General features: G+C 37.2%; 4 protein-coding genes across 7 annotated transcripts; 3 read left to right on the forward strand and 1 right to left on the reverse strand.

The window, feature by feature from the left end:
- The first annotated feature begins 157 nt into the window (after positions 1-157).
- slmb (beta-transducin repeat containing E3 ubiquitin protein ligase slmb) lies at positions 158-10664 on the forward strand. Of its 2 annotated transcripts, none has more exons than XM_018019262.2 (8): positions 158-889; positions 5174-5396; positions 7992-8263; positions 8318-8497; positions 8560-9014; positions 9084-9273; positions 9338-9473; positions 9544-10664. In XM_018019262.2, the coding sequence occupies exons 1-8, from the start codon at positions 833-835 to the stop codon at positions 9561-9563; spliced, it is 1533 nt and encodes a 510-aa protein (XP_017874751.1). In that variant the 5' UTR covers positions 158-832; the 3' UTR covers positions 9564-10664. The 2 variants fall into 2 exon arrangements, with proteins under 2 accessions (XP_017874751.1, XP_089318297.1); XM_089462171.1 differs by lacking the exon at positions 158-889 and adding an exon at positions 4841-5088.
- Positions 10665-11457: 793 nt separating this feature from the next.
- LOC108621766 (CCA tRNA nucleotidyltransferase 1, mitochondrial) lies at positions 11458-13098 on the forward strand. The gene is made up of 2 exons (XM_018019264.2): positions 11458-12701; positions 12759-13098. Exons 1-2 carry the CDS (start codon positions 11571-11573, stop codon positions 13089-13091), a joined length of 1464 nt encoding a protein of 487 aa, XP_017874753.1. The 5' UTR covers positions 11458-11570; the 3' UTR covers positions 13092-13098.
- LOC108621770 (U6 snRNA methylphosphate capping enzyme Amus) lies at positions 13095-14454 on the reverse strand. Of its 3 annotated transcripts, none has more exons than XM_089462173.1 (3): positions 14334-14454; positions 13386-14275; positions 13095-13314 (listed from the first exon to the last, which is right to left on the reverse strand). In XM_089462173.1, exons 2-3 carry the CDS (start codon positions 14166-14168, stop codon positions 13150-13152), a joined length of 948 nt encoding a protein of 315 aa, XP_089318299.1. In that variant the 5' UTR covers positions 14169-14275; positions 14334-14454; the 3' UTR covers positions 13095-13149. The 3 variants fall into 3 exon arrangements, with proteins under 3 accessions (XP_089318299.1, XP_089318300.1, XP_017874756.1); XM_089462174.1 differs by having other exon boundaries at positions 13386-14261; positions 14334-14426; XM_018019267.2 differs by having other exon boundaries at positions 13386-14403.
- A 1962-nt stretch (positions 14455-16416) lies between these two features.
- danr (distal antenna-related) lies at positions 16417-18401 on the forward strand. Its single transcript, XM_018019266.2, has one exon. The coding sequence runs from the start codon at positions 16623-16625 to the stop codon at positions 17919-17921; it is 1299 nt and encodes a 432-aa protein (XP_017874755.1). The 5' UTR covers positions 16417-16622; the 3' UTR covers positions 17922-18401.
- Positions 18402-18809: the final 408 nt, after the last annotated feature.

Below are 18809 nucleotides of genomic sequence, written 5' to 3' on the forward strand. Positions count from 1 at the left end.
GAATGAACATTTAATAAAATGATGGAATTTGAGTTTTATTCATACTATATCTTTCATATTTAAATAAAAAAATTATATTTAATTAAATCAAATGTGTAACTATTAAAATTAGGCTGAAATAACAAGTGAAATGAACGAGTGTATAATATCGATAGGGTGAACTAGACAAACAGTTGGAACCAATAAACTAGAGCTTGTTTGCTCATTTAGTTCGGAAAGACGTTCGTCCGAATATCTGCGAACATTTGGTACAACTCTAACATCTACGTGCCGTCGCTGATTAATTGTGAAGAAAAATTGTAAAAAATATTAAAAAATTTATGTTTATTAGTGTCACACAAAAATACGTGCATTTGCGGGCGACTGCACGGTGTGATAAAAAATATTTTAGCGTGTTAAACAAACAGAGAAGGCAGGTTTGCAACTGGCAAACAAAAGAATGACTTGTCAAAGAGAATAACATGAATTTGTTGTAGGCAGTAACGCGCGGCGTGGTGAATATGCATGTACATATATAAAGCGCGAACGAATAAGCAATGAAAATTTTAAGTGAGTAAAAACGAGAAAGCGCTAAAGTCACCACCCGAGAAGAGAGTTGTTGTAGAGGGACAACCTCAAACAAAATTTTGTAATTTTCTTGAAACTTACCAATAATGCCCAATTATAAATTATAGTCCAAAACCTCTGTGCTAAATATACTCACATTATTTGATTTAATTGCGAAAAAAAATTCCTGAGTACGTGTGTGCGTGATTCACAGATCAGCAGTCAAAGCAGCTACATACATTTAACAAACACAACAACAAAAAACAACAGCGAAAACAACAACACAATGATAAAAATGGAGACTGACAAAATAATGGACGAGACTAACTCCAATGCACAAGCAGTAAGTACATCGTTAACTTATATTCTTCAGGTATACGTTTGTATATTTGTCAATATGAATACATAGATACATTCATACATACATCATGTTCAAGGTGTCGCATATGCATGCATACACATTCATACAATTTCTGTGCATGAGTATTTGTGTTTTATTTTTGTATACACACACATATAGCTATATACATATATACATATATACATATACGTATTTTGCACTCGTGCACTCTATTAAAATTGCTGTTAGCTTTTCTTCTTTTATGCTTAACCTTAAGCATTTCGCAGTTATTCATACTTTTTTGTGTACCCATTAAATATTGATAAGTGGGTATGACGGAGCAATCGCAATCTAAGCAGGTGTTAGCACAAGTTTTTAAATTTTAAATCAATAGAACAACAACAATTTATATTTGTAAATTTCTCTAACAATTTTTTGGTAAATCGTAGTTATATATACACACATTAAATTACTTTATTCGCAATCTGAGGTTAATTTATTAAATCGGAGGCCCGTATAGGGTATCGCAGACCCTGATAGCTATTTGCTTTAGCTCACCTGCTTATATTTGTAATTAGCAGTTAATTGGCCTTCGATACTTTCAAGTTTTGTTTATGTACACAAATTATATATATATATATATATATATATATATTTATACATTTGTTTTTATTTAGTGTGTATTTCAATCCCATCAATCCAGATTATACATATCTGTGCACATATTGAGATGCGAGGTCGGTCCTACGTTAAGAAGCAGTCAATAGGAGTTTCAAAAATTTATTTGCTTCTGTTGCTGTTGCTGTTTCTGGGTCAAAAGTTGATTTTTGCTTAAAATCTACGCGTTCAGCAATTAAGTTACATTTGAGTCATCTTTGTTGTTGTTGTTGTTGTAAGCCCGAAAGCTGCCATCAAGGTGAGATGGCGTCCAAATTGCGCATAAGCTATTTTTTCTTCGCTACACTAAAAAGATAAATACACACATGTGTATATACAAGGCTAAACCAGTTCTTTTTATAATTTACTTACTATTTATTATCTTTATTTTGGTATAAAAAAAAGTAAATCGTTGACTTTTGCTTTTATACTTTTTGTTGCTCGGTCTATTTTCAGTGAAGTCATAGTTATATATGTGGGGGTTTTTGTAATTAATAGATGACTTGATTTGTTTTCAAGCTTCTGCAGGTACTTCTGCTTTCTATTGAAATATACATACAAATATACATACATATCAATGTCGCCCAGCCAGTGCTTCATTAAAAAACTATTTTGCTAGTTTTTATTTATACATAAAGAAATTGTATAAATATATAGTATACTTTACTCTATATACATATATTAAGCTAAAAGAATAATTAAATGAGACATTGAACTTTTGATCGTGCAAGCTTTCGCTGTATTATCTATATAAGTTTGGCATAGTCATTAGGTTTGAGAGTAAGATCCTTTGATATCTATGGAATCGATTAATGCCGGCTTTAGATAACTTAAAAATATATAAAAACATCAGTTTATATCTCATTTGGTTTAATCAACTAAAAAAAAATTATTAAATGAAATAATAAAAATCAGCATTCACAAATATTTTTCGTCTATATATCCTTACTGAGTTAGCCTAGCCATTTTTTCTTACCTACTTATCGTTATTTTTAATGTAAAAACATTGATTAACAAGTGAGAAAGTTCTAGTCGAGACTGCTCGACTACGAAATCTCCTGAACCCTTATAAGAATTTATATTTCAATAATTATTCGCGCCTCTCTGCATACACAAGAAACACACACATAGGCATGCACGCATAAACACGCATGGACTGCATTAATTGTTTAATAACTTTACTTTTCGATGGACTATCTCCATGAGACTATTAGATCTTAATCAGAATGATAAAATGCATGTATGTGCCAAAGTACAAGTCTCTAGTATTTAAAATACGTCTTTTGGGGTGGGGGTTACATTTTGACAAAAACCGAAATTATATAAAATACATATAAGTCTACATTCAAAGTTTGTATCTATAAAGGTGTAGGAGATATAATTATAAAACTACTTTTCGATAAGGATTTTAATCGATAATAAAATATCGGGACTAGTTAGATATTTAGAGAAACGCTCGACATGCGCGTGATATACACGTACCTAGGAAAAAATCTCTACCTCTAGCTCTTATCTTCTGAGATCGACGCGTTCATACATACGGACGGACGGATGGACAGACAGACGGACAGGGCTAAATCGACTCAGCTCGTCGCCCTGATCAAGAATATATATACTTTGTGGGATCTACCACGCCTCCTTCTGCCCGTTACATACTTTTAAGAAAACCATTATACCCTGATTTCCCATTTTCAATGGGTTCTCAGGGTATAAAAAGAACAATAAATAACGGTGCATAGTTATAGAAATAGTTTTTCGTCTTTGATGTCAGCCGTATCAGTTGTGCAGTATTTATCAATTCTGTCCCAGGGGCAGCCTGGAGCATTAGATGTAATATGAATATTTAACTAAGACCCTAACGAAACAGATGAAAGTTACATATCCAATATCTCTCCCCACCTCTAGTTAAGTCTTCCTTGTCTACAACGTATGTGGCTTAGTGAGTCCACATACTCAAGCAGTTTCTTGACCCACATAAGAAAACCAAAAAGTTCTTTGTTTGTTTGCAAGTCGAAAAATAATTGTTAGCTTCACTAGCAACTTCAGTCAAACAGCAACTTCAGGCCAAACGCTCCAAAAGTCATAAGCAAACTAACCTAATAAGTGATTTTAACTTTACTTTTAATGCAAACTACGGCAAATACAATATGCTGTTAATTAAAGCCGTTGGCCACGCCCACACGGCCACACGACCACACAGTCACAAGTCTTATGCTCACATTAAAGCAAATGCAAACAATTGTTTAGTCACACAAATACACACCTGTATAGACAGGGTCTATATAGTCAATGTATTAATATTACTACATTTCGACTAAATGAACACTGATCATGCACTAAAAGGTTTATATTATATTTTTATAAATATATACACGAATCACATCGCTTTCAGTTTCTTCCCCCTTATATAAAATTAAAAATAATTAAATTAAATAAATAGTGAGAAGAAAACTCTTTAATATACATAAATATATGTGTTCTAATAAATATATGATTTTCAATAAATATTAAGGTAGATTGAAATTTAAAGTTGATAAACATTTTCGTTGGAAAATAAAATAAGAGAATTACCGTCATTCGAGCTTGCAGTTTCTCAATGAAATGTCATATTTGTAAAATGAGATGAAAAACACTTAACTCAATGCGATCAACACCTTTTCACTGCTCGAGCAATCAGCTGCAAATCGGAGACTACGCCACTGCTATAGCGCCATGCAGATCTATATGGCATAAGCTAAAGAAGCGGCTGAAAGTACAAACCGATTCATCGGCAATTGTGATTCGCAATTAACATTTGTGTATTCTTTCACCGGAAAAACACCTGAAGGTGTTTAAATGTATGTATGTATAAATGTATGTACAGGTATCGAAAACGCGCTTAGCCAACGGCTTTTAATGAAACTTTCAGCATATGATCTGCAAAATATAGTTCACACATTCATTGATGGCTTTATTTTAAATTACAAATTGGAATATGGTAAGATTAGGAGGCTAAAGATGTACGAGATATATATTTTTATTCGTGAATTTGAATAAGATTTATAATCGATAAAAAGGGAATTGTTACGACAAAAATTTAATTTCAAATCAGTAACATACAAAGTAAATGGAATAAGTAAACGAGTTTTACAAATTGAAAGAAGGTTGGGTAGATCCACTAGCAAAGCAGAATAATTCAGAAAGAGAACAAGTTTATCTGCTCTTCATTGTTTTTCAAGTAACAATTTGTAATATTGGGAATACATAAGAAAAATAAAATTGTTATAATTTTTGTTGACCAGGTAGGTCTTGAGCTTGTCCTCACCTGTAATTGTGAATGTCTTTCAGTAGTACTAGAACAATGAAGCCAAGATTTCGAGTTCAGCTTATAGGGTAATTGAAACACAAAAGCCTTCGTTATTTCATCTTCGAGTTGCGCAACTTCAACTTCAACTTCCACTTAGCTTAAGTCGGCATTTGGTAATATCACTGCCAAGTGCAAGGGTTACCTACATTCCAGTTCCCAACCGACGTCGCTGTCCGCTGACCTGGGTAGAGTTACATATGTGTGTTATGCGTATTGCCTAAGCTGTAACCTCGACTTTATGATAACTTTTTGCTCTGTTTTCTTTCCCTTTGTTCCGTATATAGTTCACAACCACAATGCTGTACGATCCGGTGCGCAAGAAAGATTCATCACCCACATATCAAACAGAGCGGGATGTTTGCTTTCAGTACTTCACACAGTGGAGCGAAGCCGGACAGGTGGACTTTGTCGAGCAGCTGCTATCGCGCATGTGTCACTATCAGCACGGACAGATCAATGCCTACTTGAAGCCGATGCTACAGCGCGACTTTATCACACTGCTGCCAAGTAAGTAGTAAATTGAATAGAGTAAGGTAAGAGTGCTCTAATCGAGACTGGGAGAGAGCCTCTCGTTCCAACCGATCATAGCTCCTTGTGCACGTATTCATATATTATACGTACATACACTCTATATCTTGAACCCTTTGAAAATGGGAAATCAGAATATGATAGATAGGGGAAGTCAGACCCCATATATATATAATAGTCTTGATCTGACCAGTACGTCTGTCCGAAGAGAGTGCACTCACAAAAGCTAGAAACTTCAATATAATTTAGTATTTTTCTGTAAAAACTAGATTTATTAATGCTATTATCATTTCTTAAAAGTTTGAGTTTGATTGGCTCTCCAACGGATCAAAGTATCTTCTAGTCGAGCAGTCTTCACTGCAGCACTCTTACTTTTTCATGTTGCTACGTTCATACACACTAAATGCACTCATCTCTCGTCGCTCTGTTAGGAATATATAATCATTTTACAGTTACGTATATGACATTGTCTGATTTTGCGTGTTACACCGATTTATTAAAAAAAGAGCAGAAATACAGTATTCCCTTTCTTATCAGTTTAAGTGGAGCCAAGTATATAGTATGTGTTGGATATTGAATAGCAATGGAGATTAAGTAAGACTGAAAAAGTAAGTAGCCTGATATATAGTCTCTTCTTGTTTTCTCATAATGTAGATAAACATATGTTCTTATATTAACAAACAGTTTACTTGAATCTGGAGAACTAGACTTATGAATTGGTAGAATTAGTCACAATTGACTAAACTTATCTTGACCTTTCCGATTGTAGTATGAAATATGTATTAAGTAAATGTTAGCATATACAACATAAAATTATTAGGATAGATATTTGATATGTTTTTTTCTTCGTACATTGATATATTATCTAAAAATAAATTGTAAGCTGAAAACTAGAGGATTATAACTAACTGATAGACGATTAAAAGTGCAACTGAAGTAAAGGCAACAATAGAAACAAACAAACACAAAAGCGCGTAGGAACAGAGTTGAACTGCGAAACGTGAAGGTAACCGAACGAATGGAATCTGCTTTTCCCCTTTCCCGTGTCTATCCTCGTCCCCAGCCGTTGCCGTGCAACTGTTAGAGAGTACGAGCAGCGGAACGGGGGAGGGCAGCGCAGGTGACGCTCTATGTTGCTGCCTCTGCCTCTGCCTCTGCCTCTGTCTGTGATTCTGCTGCTTATGTTGTTGACTGAAAGGTCATTGCTTCCATTAAACGCGCTTTGCCGGAACAGAATGAAAATAAAACAAGCAAAAGCCGCACAAAACAAAACGTCATACATTAAGTATTTGAATCGATGAACTGAGCAAAAATAATAAAACCCAAATATGTTTGTTTTTAAAGAAGTTGCGTAATGATAAGATATTTGAGTTTTTTTTATAAATTAAATCTGAATATTGTATTGTTATTTATTTTGGAAAAAAGATTAAGAGTTGAGAGGTCCTTAGGTTATTTTTGGAGACATATTACAGGCGAAGCATGTTAGGCGAGTATCCGAATTCATGTTGCCAAGGCGTTACACATTTTATGACATAGTTAAGACACCCAGCTAGGACAGAGCAAGGCAAAGGAGAGTAAGAAACTAATTCTCGTCGGACTTCTTTGCTTGTGTATGTTTAGGCAGGATGAGGGAATGGGAAAGAGAGCGGGAGCAAGCAGCGCTTCCACAGTTTACAATGTAATGCACAGTGAAGGCGGCGTACTCATACACTTACTATGAACCTTGAGAGCGAGAGTAAGAGCGACCGGACTGAGGATAGGCAGGCGACTCGAGCCGTTAGGCAGGCGACGTTGAAGCAACAATAACAACGACAACTTGAACTACATCAGCTCAGCATTTGCAACGTTGTCGCTGTTGCAAAGTCACTTTGCGAGTTATCCACATTCTTAATTGTGTTTGGAAAATGCAGCACTTTATGCAATTCACGGCAGACCCAACGGGGTCGGCTCTCCTTCCTCCTCTCCTTCCTGCCCGCCGATAGCTGTGCTCAGAAATCTCATGCGACATCTGACGATTGCTCCCTGTCAGTTCTCTTTATCTCCTTTCCCATTGCTAACTTGCCGTTAGGTGCGTCCGTTTCACTTGCGCTCGTAGGTGGCGCGTGGGTCTAGAGCAGTTCTTGAGCGTAACTTTGGATATTGTTGCATCAATGAATCATGCCTTGGATCTTAAACTAATTACTGCTTGTTGACCTTAATATAGACATGTGTATATGTAGGTTAGTCATTTGCTTTTGTTTGATTTGCTTGGATGTGCTCAAGAAGCGCAAGACTCACTCAAGCTGAACAAACGGAAAGTTTTCATGAGTCATCGACTATCATTAGCTGCACGTATCTCTTACAAACATGTTCATTCGAGTACATTCATCATCTGGATTAGATAACTTTCAAAAATTCCTCAGCGGGGTCAGTAAAATATAACTCTTATAGCTTAAAATCTTTTTTAAAATTTCAGAGCCTATTAAAGATATAGGACTTGAAAGTATGACACGTCGATCTTTCCACATGATGCTCCGTTTAATATCAGCTTAAAACTTTTTCTAATTTATATTTGCGTCTCTTATTTCTTAACAGAAAAGGGTCTCGATCACATTGCCGAGAATATTTTATCGTATCTGGATGCCGAGTCCCTTAAGTCTGCCGAGCTGGTGTGCAAGGAATGGCTTCGCGTCATCTCCGAGGGCATGTTGTGGAAGAAGCTGATTGAGCGCAAGGTGCGCACTGATTCGCTGTGGCGCGGCCTGGCCGAGCGTCGCAATTGGATGCAACATCTGTTCAAGCCACGACCCGGCCAAACACAAAGACCGCACTCATTCCACCGGGAACTATTCCCCAAAATCATGAATGTGAGCACAAAGTAAAATGTAAGCGACAAATTAATTAATTAATGCTATTTTCAGGATATTGACAGCATAGAGAACAACTGGCGGACTGGACGGCACATGTTGCGCCGAATTAATTGTCGATCCGAGAACTCAAAAGGTGTCTATTGCTTGCAGTACGATGATGGAAAGATTGTGTCCGGCCTAAGGGATAATACCATTAAGATATGGGATCGGACGGATTTGCAGTGCGTCAAGGTACGATTTTCAATTAAATTTTGGAATATCTTCGATTAACGCTTAATCTCTGATTGCTGCAGACACTAATGGGACACACTGGCTCAGTTCTGTGCTTACAATATGATGACAAGGTGATCATTAGTGGCTCCAGCGATTCCACGGTGCGTGTATGGGACGTCAACTCCGGGGATATGGTGAATACGCTGATTCATCACTGTGAGGCGGTGCTACATTTACGTTTTAACAATGGCATGATGGTCACATGTTCTAAAGATCGCTCCATTGCGGTCTGGGACATGACCTCGCCCAGCGAAATTACGTTGCGTCGCGTCCTAGTCGGCCATCGTGCCGCCGTAAATGTAGTGGACTTTGATGAGAAGTATATTGTGTCTGCCAGTGGGGATCGCACCATCAAAGTGTGGTCGACATCGAGCTGTGAATTTGTGCGTACACTGAATGGCCACAAGCGTGGCATCGCTTGCCTGCAATACAGGGATCGGCTAGTGGTTAGCGGCAGCTCCGACAATTCAATTAGGTAGCATGAAAAAGCTCTAGTTAATTTTGAAATAATTTGTACTTATATTTTGAATATGCATTTCGACAGGCTGTGGGATATTGAGTGCGGAGCTTGCCTGCGCGTACTGGAAGGTCACGAAGAGTTGGTGCGCTGCATCCGCTTCGATACGAAGCGCATTGTCAGTGGTGCCTACGATGGTAAAATTAAGGTCTGGGATTTGGTTGCAGCGCTGGATCCACGCGCCGCCTCCAATACACTGTGCCTCAACACCCTCGTGGTAAGTACTCCTCTAGACTGTTGCAATTGATATACATAACTGATTTTATGTTGATTGTATTTAGGAACATACTGGTAGAGTTTTTCGTCTTCAATTCGATGAGTTTCAAATTGTCAGCAGCTCACATGATGATACTATTTTGATATGGGACTTTCTAAATTTCACGCCCAATGAGAATAAGACCGGCCGAACTCCATCGCGTAAGTTCACACTTTTCTTTATCAAAATATCTAGTACAAAGTTAAGTTTTTGTTTATTTTGTGATTCTAGCGGCCCTTATGGAACATTAACATTTTGTGCAAATGCAGCTGCGGGCACTTCAGCTCTATTCCTCGAGTGATGAGGAGGGGCAAGAGGGCGACGACGATGACGACGACAACGAGGGCCGTGTAAATGCAGAACATGAGAATATTGAGCTCGAGTCATTTGGTTATAATGTTGATAATCTTTATAATGCTGTTCAAGAAAACTAATGAGTAATACTAAGCCAGCAGATAGCATTGAGACTCGTCCATTAAATTATGTTGAACCCAAGATACTGCGATCTCCGATTTTACTGAAATGCACTAAAAAAAAAAGAAGAACATTACAAAAACAAAACAAAAAAATAATAGCAACTATATTAAAAAAAAATTAAAAAAACAAAAAAAAAAAAAAAACAAAAAACAAAAAAACAAAATAAAACAAAAAGAAATCAGAACATAAAAACATTAGGATTAAATAGAAACACACGCGTACTATGAATAAATGAATTAATTGAATAATACAAAAAAGAAAACCCAATAATAAATACGAGAAGAGCATCAAAAATATTTTTGCATAAACTGGCTGTTAGGTTTGAAAAATATACGAAAAGAGAAAATCATATATAATATATACCTAATATATATGCTTTACAATATACACAGAATTATATATTAGTAATTAGACATTCTACAAATAATTAATGTCAGTGTAAATCGTTGAATCGACTGCTACTGCTTGCTGCGGCAGTATCGATACAAAGTATGTAACTAATATTTAGCTCAAATAACTAAAGATCGCATTGGGCTGAGTGCGATTTTAAAATAAATTTGAACTTTCTGGTACGTTATATATTCCTGATGTGTGTTAGGCTATATACTAAAAGAGTAAAAACTGTCAGATCTGTCAGAGCATAGTCTATATTTTAAATGTTAGTTGAAAGCTTCATCTATTTGGCGACCATATATAATTCTGTCGGTTTTCTCAACATTACGATTCGCTTCTATCATATTGCATACTATTTTAAATTAATTTTCATCTCTGATGTTTAATTATGTTCAAATTGAAAATTCAAGCTAACATACGTGAAGATACATATTGAAACAAATTGAAAATATTAATTATATATAAGAAAAAATACATGGAAATTCGTGCTTGTTTTTACTGAGCCAGAATTTTAGCAGTGGGGCAAAACTATATTAATAAACATATATACTGCAATAAATAAAGGATTTCTATAATTAAACATTGGTAGATGTTATACACTGAACCCCACATAAAGAGAAATATATATAAATAAATATATATACGGAAATTAGCTAAATTTCATGTTGTCTAAATAATTCACAGATTGTAACCGATTGAGAATTCTTTTTATTATGTAAATTTAAGTTTAAAAGTTATTTTTAAGAATTGCTACTTCCGCGCGCGTAATTTATGTATATAATGTTTTAAAATAAGGCAAAAATTGAAATACCATATGTATGTATATGCATACCCAATATGTAAACCTGTTTAGTGGAAATGCTTGTTGAAATTGGCAAAAGGAACTGCAACTTGCGCAAATTGGTAATATATATATATATATATATATATATATATATATATATATATATGTATATATATATATATATGTATATTATATTATATATTAGAAATAAAAAATTGTGTATAAATACTATTGTGCGAGTTATTTTTATGAGAATGGTAGATGTTCGCTATAAAGTCGGTATTTTTAAAAATGCCTTTATGTATATATATTGCGAACAGAATGTGAATCTATTAAGCCACAAACCATTTGTATGGTTAGTGATTAAGCCTAAAAGTTAATTGATTTTAAATGATCCTATTTCGATAACGATTATTGATGCAGTCGTTACTAACACAGCCAGCTGTTGCTGTTGAGCGGATAACATGTATGTTAATCAAATATGAGTTTCAGCTGTTTTAACATATTCGTAATCAGCTGCTTTAACATAATACCGTTGCTCACTTGGATATTTGTAGTTCGTTTGAAGTTTATTAATTTGTGATTCGGGCTTCAAAGCTTTTAAATGCATGGTACATGTTTGATTGCCAAGTTGCTGACCCTTCCACGTTCCACTGCATTGGTTTCCGCCCGCTTGCGGCAGTGTTCTTGTTACTACACAACATCTGGGTGCCGCATGGCGTCGCCAGCCGGAGTTGCTAATAAGACAACGAAAATTTCGTCGGAGATAATATCACAGCTTGGCAAGCCGCCCAAGATGCGTGAGAATCCCGCAATTAAGAAGGTGGACAGCGCTGAGTTTCATAGCATATTCACACCAGAGCTGGAGGCTCTTGTGGCTATGTTCAAGAAATATGACTACGAACTGCGCATTGCAGGCGGCGCCGTCCGGGACATTTTAATGAACATAAAGCCGAAAGACATTGACTTTGCGACAACTGCCACTCCAGAGCAGATGAAGGAGATGTTCGGCAAGGAGGAGGTGCGACTGATCAATGCCAAGGGCGAAAAGCATGGCACAATCACGCCACGCATCCACAACAAAGAGAATTTCGAGGTTACAACGCTGCGCATTGATGTGCGCACAGATGGACGTCATGCGGACGTTGTCTTTACCACCGACTGGCAACTGGATGCCAATCGTCGTGACTTGACCATCAATTCTATGTTCCTCGGCTTCGATGGGACAGTCTACGATTACTTTTACGGCTACGAGGATTTGCAGCAACGTCGCGTCGTTTTCGTAGGCGATGCCGATGTGCGTATCAAGGAGGATTACCTACGCATTCTTCGCTACTTTCGATTCTATGGTCGCATCGCTGAGAGACCGGACTGTCATGACAAGGCAACGCTGGCGGCTATCAAGGCCAATGCCGAGGGTCTGGCCCGGATCAGTGGAGAACGCATTTGGGCAGAGCTGCAGAAGATTGTAGTTGGCAACTTTAATCGCGAGCTGATACTAGAAATGAACAATTGCGGACTGCTTCAGCAATGCGGTCTCCCTATTCATCCGAATCTTGAAGAATTCGAGCGAGTGTGCGTCGATCTCAAGCACTTTCATGAGCCACATTACCCAATCTTATATTTGATTGGGCTGTTGCATAGCAGCGAGCAGGCCATGAAGCTGCACGAGCGCCTGAAGCTGAGCGCCTATGAACGGGATCTTGCTTTGTTCATCACTCAGCAGCGGGAGAGAGTAATACATACAATAAAAATGACAACGATTGAAAATAATATAATTTTTCCGTTTCAGGTGAACTCCGAATATGTTTGTCTACGGGACTATCAAAAATTGTGTCTTCAGCCCTATGCTAAGCGGGATTACGTTGAGCAGTTACTAAAATACGCAAACAAACTGGAGCTGTTTGCGCAGTTGAAGGAGTGGCAGATGCCTAGCTTACCCATAAATGGCAACACACTGAAGCCGTACGGCCTGGCGGGTAAACAAGTGGGCGTGGTTCTAAATGAACTGCGTTTGCTGTGGGCAGACAGCGACTTTACATTAAGTGCTGAACAGCTGCTGGAGAAGATGCCCGCCATACTGGAGCAGTTGCCATCGCCCAATAAAAAGCAACGCACGGAGTGAAAATTGAGCATTCAATTGTTTTAATTCCTTACTTAAATGCTAAAGTGGATAGACTAGATTAGACTTTACTAAATATCAGTATGGGGCGCTTGAAGCCTGCTTGGCAGTGCGCTGGAACGCCCATCAGCTGCATGTCGGCAAATCCAACTTCCTGGCTGAGTAGGTAGCTTGTGAACTGATCAGGCTTGAATTGAATGGCCTCGTAGTTCTTCCTTATGCTCTCCTGCAAAACGAACGAAATGGCAACGTTTATTCTCAGAATTAGCTATAGACTCGTATATCTGTTTCACTAACCGTTAGCTTTTTGCGTCGCTTGTAGGTATCGAATGCCTGCGGCTCTAGTATCAGCTTGCCACCTGGATGCAGAAGCAGGTACATCCGTCGAAAGGCCTGCTTCAGCCCCGCATCACAGAAGTTGAGGTGTATCCACTTGGTGACAGAGAGGCAGAGTATGACATCGAATTGTGGTCGCTCGATCTCAAGTAGGACATCGTCGGCTAGCACAAAGTTGCCATGCACAAATTTTACATTGTATGGAAATTTGCCAGCAGCCGTCGCTGCTGAAATATTACTGGAACGCTTGAGCAGATTGACGGATAGTTGGGCCTCAGATGTCAGGGCGCGATCGATGTCCAGGCCAACCAGGCTCCTCACCTCAAATTTCTTGGCTATTTCCAGAGAGAAGTGACCGGAGTTACAGCCAATGTCGAGCAGCTGTTTGCCTCGAAACAACTCCGGCTGCATGGCCAGCACATCTAAGCGTATATCATGGAAGTCTGTGTCCAGAATGCGCTTGCCATAATAATGCCTATAGTTGCCAAAGATAAACGCCTCATTTTTATTGATCCTGGGCTTGCTATTACTCAGTTCTATACGCTTTTTTGGACTCTGCGCCACAGTTTTTTTGTTATTCTCAGGCACATGTGCGTTATCCACTTTTGTAGCCTTGCCGCTGAGTTTCAATCTCTTGATATTCGCAACGCCATCATTATCTTCGTCGGGCGCTGAGCGTTTTTTATCAACGTCTTCCTTTTTGAAGTCAGGTACCACTGTATTGTTATTATTTTCCAAATCCATTATGAATTTGAAACGTTTTAAAACGTTTAAATTTTGCGGAACTCAATAACAAAATATTTAGCGGGATTAACATGTTCTGTGCGAAACAGTGTGCTAAAAGGCAAAAACTATATCTTGTTTTATGAATTTCTTTGTGGTGGTTCTGTTAGAGATAGAATTACTTACAATTTGTAAGCAAAGGTAGAAAACTATATATATAATAAAGCAAAGGTAGAAAAAAAAATATATATTTGAGCATTATAAATTAAAGTATTGGCTTACAGTGCAAAATGAGTAAATGCGATAGACTTTGACTATCGATTTATTTATCAAGCTATCGTATATTGGAATGACTTTATACGTGCGATATCAATTTTAAATCTTGATATGATATGAGGATAAAAATATTAAAGGAAGAAGTTCACCAGATTTTTTTAATTTTAAATGAATCGGTACGTTTGATAAATAGACTCACTTTACAACCAAATGGATAGTGGCAAAGACCAATTCCGTTACTGTTAATGTTAACAAACAGTTCTGCTATTGATATCAAAATCAAGGTTTCTTTCGGGGCGCGCATTTTAAATGGCGTGTCTATTGAATGCCTAACAGATACAAATAATAAGTTATTTATGAACATTTGCATTCAATTCAAACTAAAAAATGAAAAATACAGATCTCTGTGGTATTTGAAATGGTGGTTTTATAGACATATTGAATTGTTGAATCCAGTCAATCGAAATACTTTAATATAATAAATCTTGAAGATGAAGAATTGATAGCATCTTATGTACTAGCAGCACGAGGTACGGTAGAGGTAGGGAATGAGGATCATCCCCATTATCGACGACGAACAGCAGAAATTCATATAGTGCCAACCACTTTCCATTTGTGCTTTATTAGTCAAATTATTCATTAATTAATGAATAAGTTCTTCAAGAAAATAATAATATTATTTGAAAGAATGCTTGTAAAATAGCAGATAAGTAAATAGTCAAAAGCATCGGTGGCTCACTTTGAAAATTTATGTATTTCTATATATTTCATTTAAGACAGAAAGAAGGATATATGGAGTTATTTATTTGGGTAAAATAATGTAAGATCGTTCTCAGATATGGGAAAGAAGACTTTCCATAAGTTGACATAAATAAATATTCAGGCATTTCTAATTGTAATATTTTACCAGTTTGTATTTTTACAATTATTCCCAAATTTCTTAATGTGGTTCATATTAAACTACAATTTAATCTTTCAAAGATAGTGAAGTAAATACCAAAAAATATTCTATTATAAAGTATTATATACTTATTGCATATAGGCATCATATATGATTTTTTTTTTATTAAATATAAATTATATCAGAAGGAATATTAGAGCTCTGCAAAATCACATTAGAGTCTTTCATATCAGAAGCAAAGATTTAAATACAGTGCTAAGTTTAAAATGTAGTACTGTGAATATGTGATCGCATTTTTTTTTTTATTTTTTTTTCTTTTTTTTTTTTTTTTTTTTTTTAACGAGTCATTTAAGAAAAATTGATTCAACTGTTAATCGGCGAAAAATATTAAAAAAAAAAAAAAATAAAATTTAAGGTTATATTTTGTACATAAAAAAATTGATTTATATATTTATAGTTTTTTTTCTGATACCGTTGTTTGGCTACATATAAATGAAAGGTTATTGGCTTTTAAAATGCATTTATATTAATTATATGAAAACAAATACTTTAACTAAACATTTGATTTATTATTAGCTGGAAAAACGTTTTATTTATTTATTTATTATATATATATATATTTTAATATATGCACATATGTATATATACATATAGATATATAAATATATGCATATTCATATACATTTTGTCGGCGAATGGACAAAAGAATCTTGGCTCTTAAGACAAATCAGCTGAGAGAGGGGTAACGCAAACCGTACCCAAATCAAGAGTTTTACTACCTTTGTCTTATTTGTCGCCTCTGTTCCCATTCTGACGTGCCGCACAGAGCGTGCGCGAGGCGAACTCTGCTCGACAGAGTAACAAGTTGTTGAGGTGGTAAACTGCTCTTTCGTTGTTCTTGTTGCTGCGCTTCTCTCGCGCCTGTTCTCCGAGAGAGAGCATGAGCACGTGGGCCTGAGAGTGTGTTGGTAAATGGTCATCCGTTTATGTACACACACGCACACGTACATACACATACACACACTTACACACACACTCATTCACAGGCGTGTGCATGTTTTTGCGCTCTTCGCCGCAAACGTGTTGAACTCGCTTTGGAGCACGCACGGCTTCGACAGGACAACGCTTGCCGAATTAAAATCACATCCTTCTGTTAATCCGAAGAGTGAACACCAATTGTCGCAGCAATCGCAGTTGCCAGTTTATTCGTGTAAAATCAAAAGCAGCGCGCACAGAATTCATCGCTACCGTTTGCGGTCAATTGAAATTGAAATTGAAATTGAAATTGAAATTTCAAAATGGACATATCAGCCTACCAGCATATGAATATTCGTATGAGTACACGGGGCAAGCGGCCACTGCGAAACTTAACGCCGAACGATAAAGTGCGGGCAATTCAAAGAATTCATAATGGCGAGACAAAAGCCAGTGTTTCGAGGGACATAGGAGTTCCGGAATCAACGCTTCGTGGTTGGTGTAAGAATGAGCAAAAGTTAAGATTCATGTGCCGTCAGTTGGGATCGGACAACCTGGGTCTGGCGAGCCTGGACACACCTCCGGAAAAACGCGCCAAATTTGAGCTACAATTGCTGCCCCCGAAATTCGCAACAATTCCCAGTTATGACGATCTCGGCATCGGCGGTTTGCCCTGCCAGGCGATGGCCTACACAACTCACAACGAGGCGTTGCTGGAGAAGTTCGCCTTGGTCGAGTTTATCAAACAGAAGAGCTTGCACCCCGAGGCCATACAGCAGATAACGGATGCTCACGCCGCCAGCAAAGATTCGGTTTCATCACTGCCGGGCTACTCAACCAACAACATGGTGCATCAGCTGAACTTATTGGCCCTCTTCAACTCCAAGCTGTCACCCAAAGTTAACTTCACGGAGCCGAGCAGCATACCGAATCCGAAACCGGACTGCACCACCACGCTGGACGAAGCCAAGAAGTTGAATAGTCCCTTGCTAAGCGTGAAGAACTGGGCAAAGGATCCAGCCAAGCACAGTCCATCGCCCACCCAAACACAATACATCAACGATAATAACAACAATGACATTGACTGTGCTTTTACACCCACAACAACAACAACCACAACAACAGCAACTCCAATTGTCAGCAGCAACAGCACCAACAACAACAACAACAACAACAGCCAGGCGGCGCTTCCTTCTATGCTGCAGCCAATCTTCGAGGCTCAGCCCAGCCAAGCAGCTGTGAACTCTACACAAATTCCTATGGCTGATGGCGATGGCCAGGGGCAGGGAGCTCTCCTGGATTGGTGTAAAATGTTCAGCGCGAGTTTGAATTTCTTTGCATTCGCCGCAGCCGCTGCTGCGTCCATGCATCCTACGGTCGAGGGCTATGGCCTACCTGGAGCAATGGAGCCTGGAGCAAGCGGAGCGAATGATCTGTTGAAGAGGCTAAGTCCTTCCGTTCATAGTGAGTCTTCCAAAGAAAGTTTTTACGACAGCGAGCCAGAAGACCTGTCGGTGCGGTCGTGTGCTTCCAAAGTCTCTAGTCCGGCTAACAGCAGATCCCACAGTCCCGATAAGAGCAGTACGGCCAGCACCTCGGTCCATAGCGATGCGGATCAATAGTCAATTCCGGAACTACCACTGTAGATAATTTTAAAGTACTTCTAGTTCTTAGATCGTCCTTAAAAAGCGAGTCCCATCCCTTGAATTACGTTAACCGGGCAAGATTTGATAACAATTGCAAGTTTAATCTTCAAATTGTACTCAAGCAATAATACCTATGAAATTATTACAACTTCTAATTAGTTTTAATGTCGCAACACAACCATCATTGACTGTGTATAAAAACCAAATGCAATAAGTCTATAGAACTAACGAGTTTTAGATGTATTAAATAGCTTAAATCTTTTGGCATATATTTAACTATTAAATTAATTTATTATGTTTGTTTCTTTTTCTCATAAGAATTAAATAAAATTTCTATTTGTAAGAACAACGAAATAAAATATTAAATACAAGCGAATTTGTGATTTGTGTTTATATCATATACAAACCTAATTATAAAGTGCATTAACTATTCCTCAAAAATTTTGATGTCTTTTATTCTGCTGATCTCTCTCTCAGCTTCTGGGAATCGTATTTCATATATGTAATAATATCCGAAAAAATGAAAATATTTTAATAATCTAGATAATAGTTGAATTATTTCAAAAAGCGAATGGTGTGCGCTTCTCTTTGCATTGGGATGGACGGGAGTGAAAATTCCACTATGAAGAAATAGTGAAGATGATCAAGTTCATCAGTTGATTAAAAACAATCATTTTAGGTTCTTCTTTAATATTTAATAATAACCATACTTGTGGCTTTCAATTTGAAATATATTCTATAGTGAAACAAAAATATATACATATTCGATCTATCTTTTTGTTTGACGGAATGAGTGAAAATAATTATAAAACTGTTTGCGTTTTATTTCTTTTAAATTAAATGAATTCAGTCAAATGGAAACAT

The sequence above is a fragment of the Drosophila arizonae genome, chromosome 2 (assembly GCF_054131065.1).
Source record: "Drosophila arizonae isolate 15081-1271.41 chromosome 2, UAZ_ARI_1.0, whole genome shotgun sequence".
NCBI classification, from domain to species: Eukaryota; Metazoa; Arthropoda; class Insecta; order Diptera; family Drosophilidae; genus Drosophila; species Drosophila arizonae.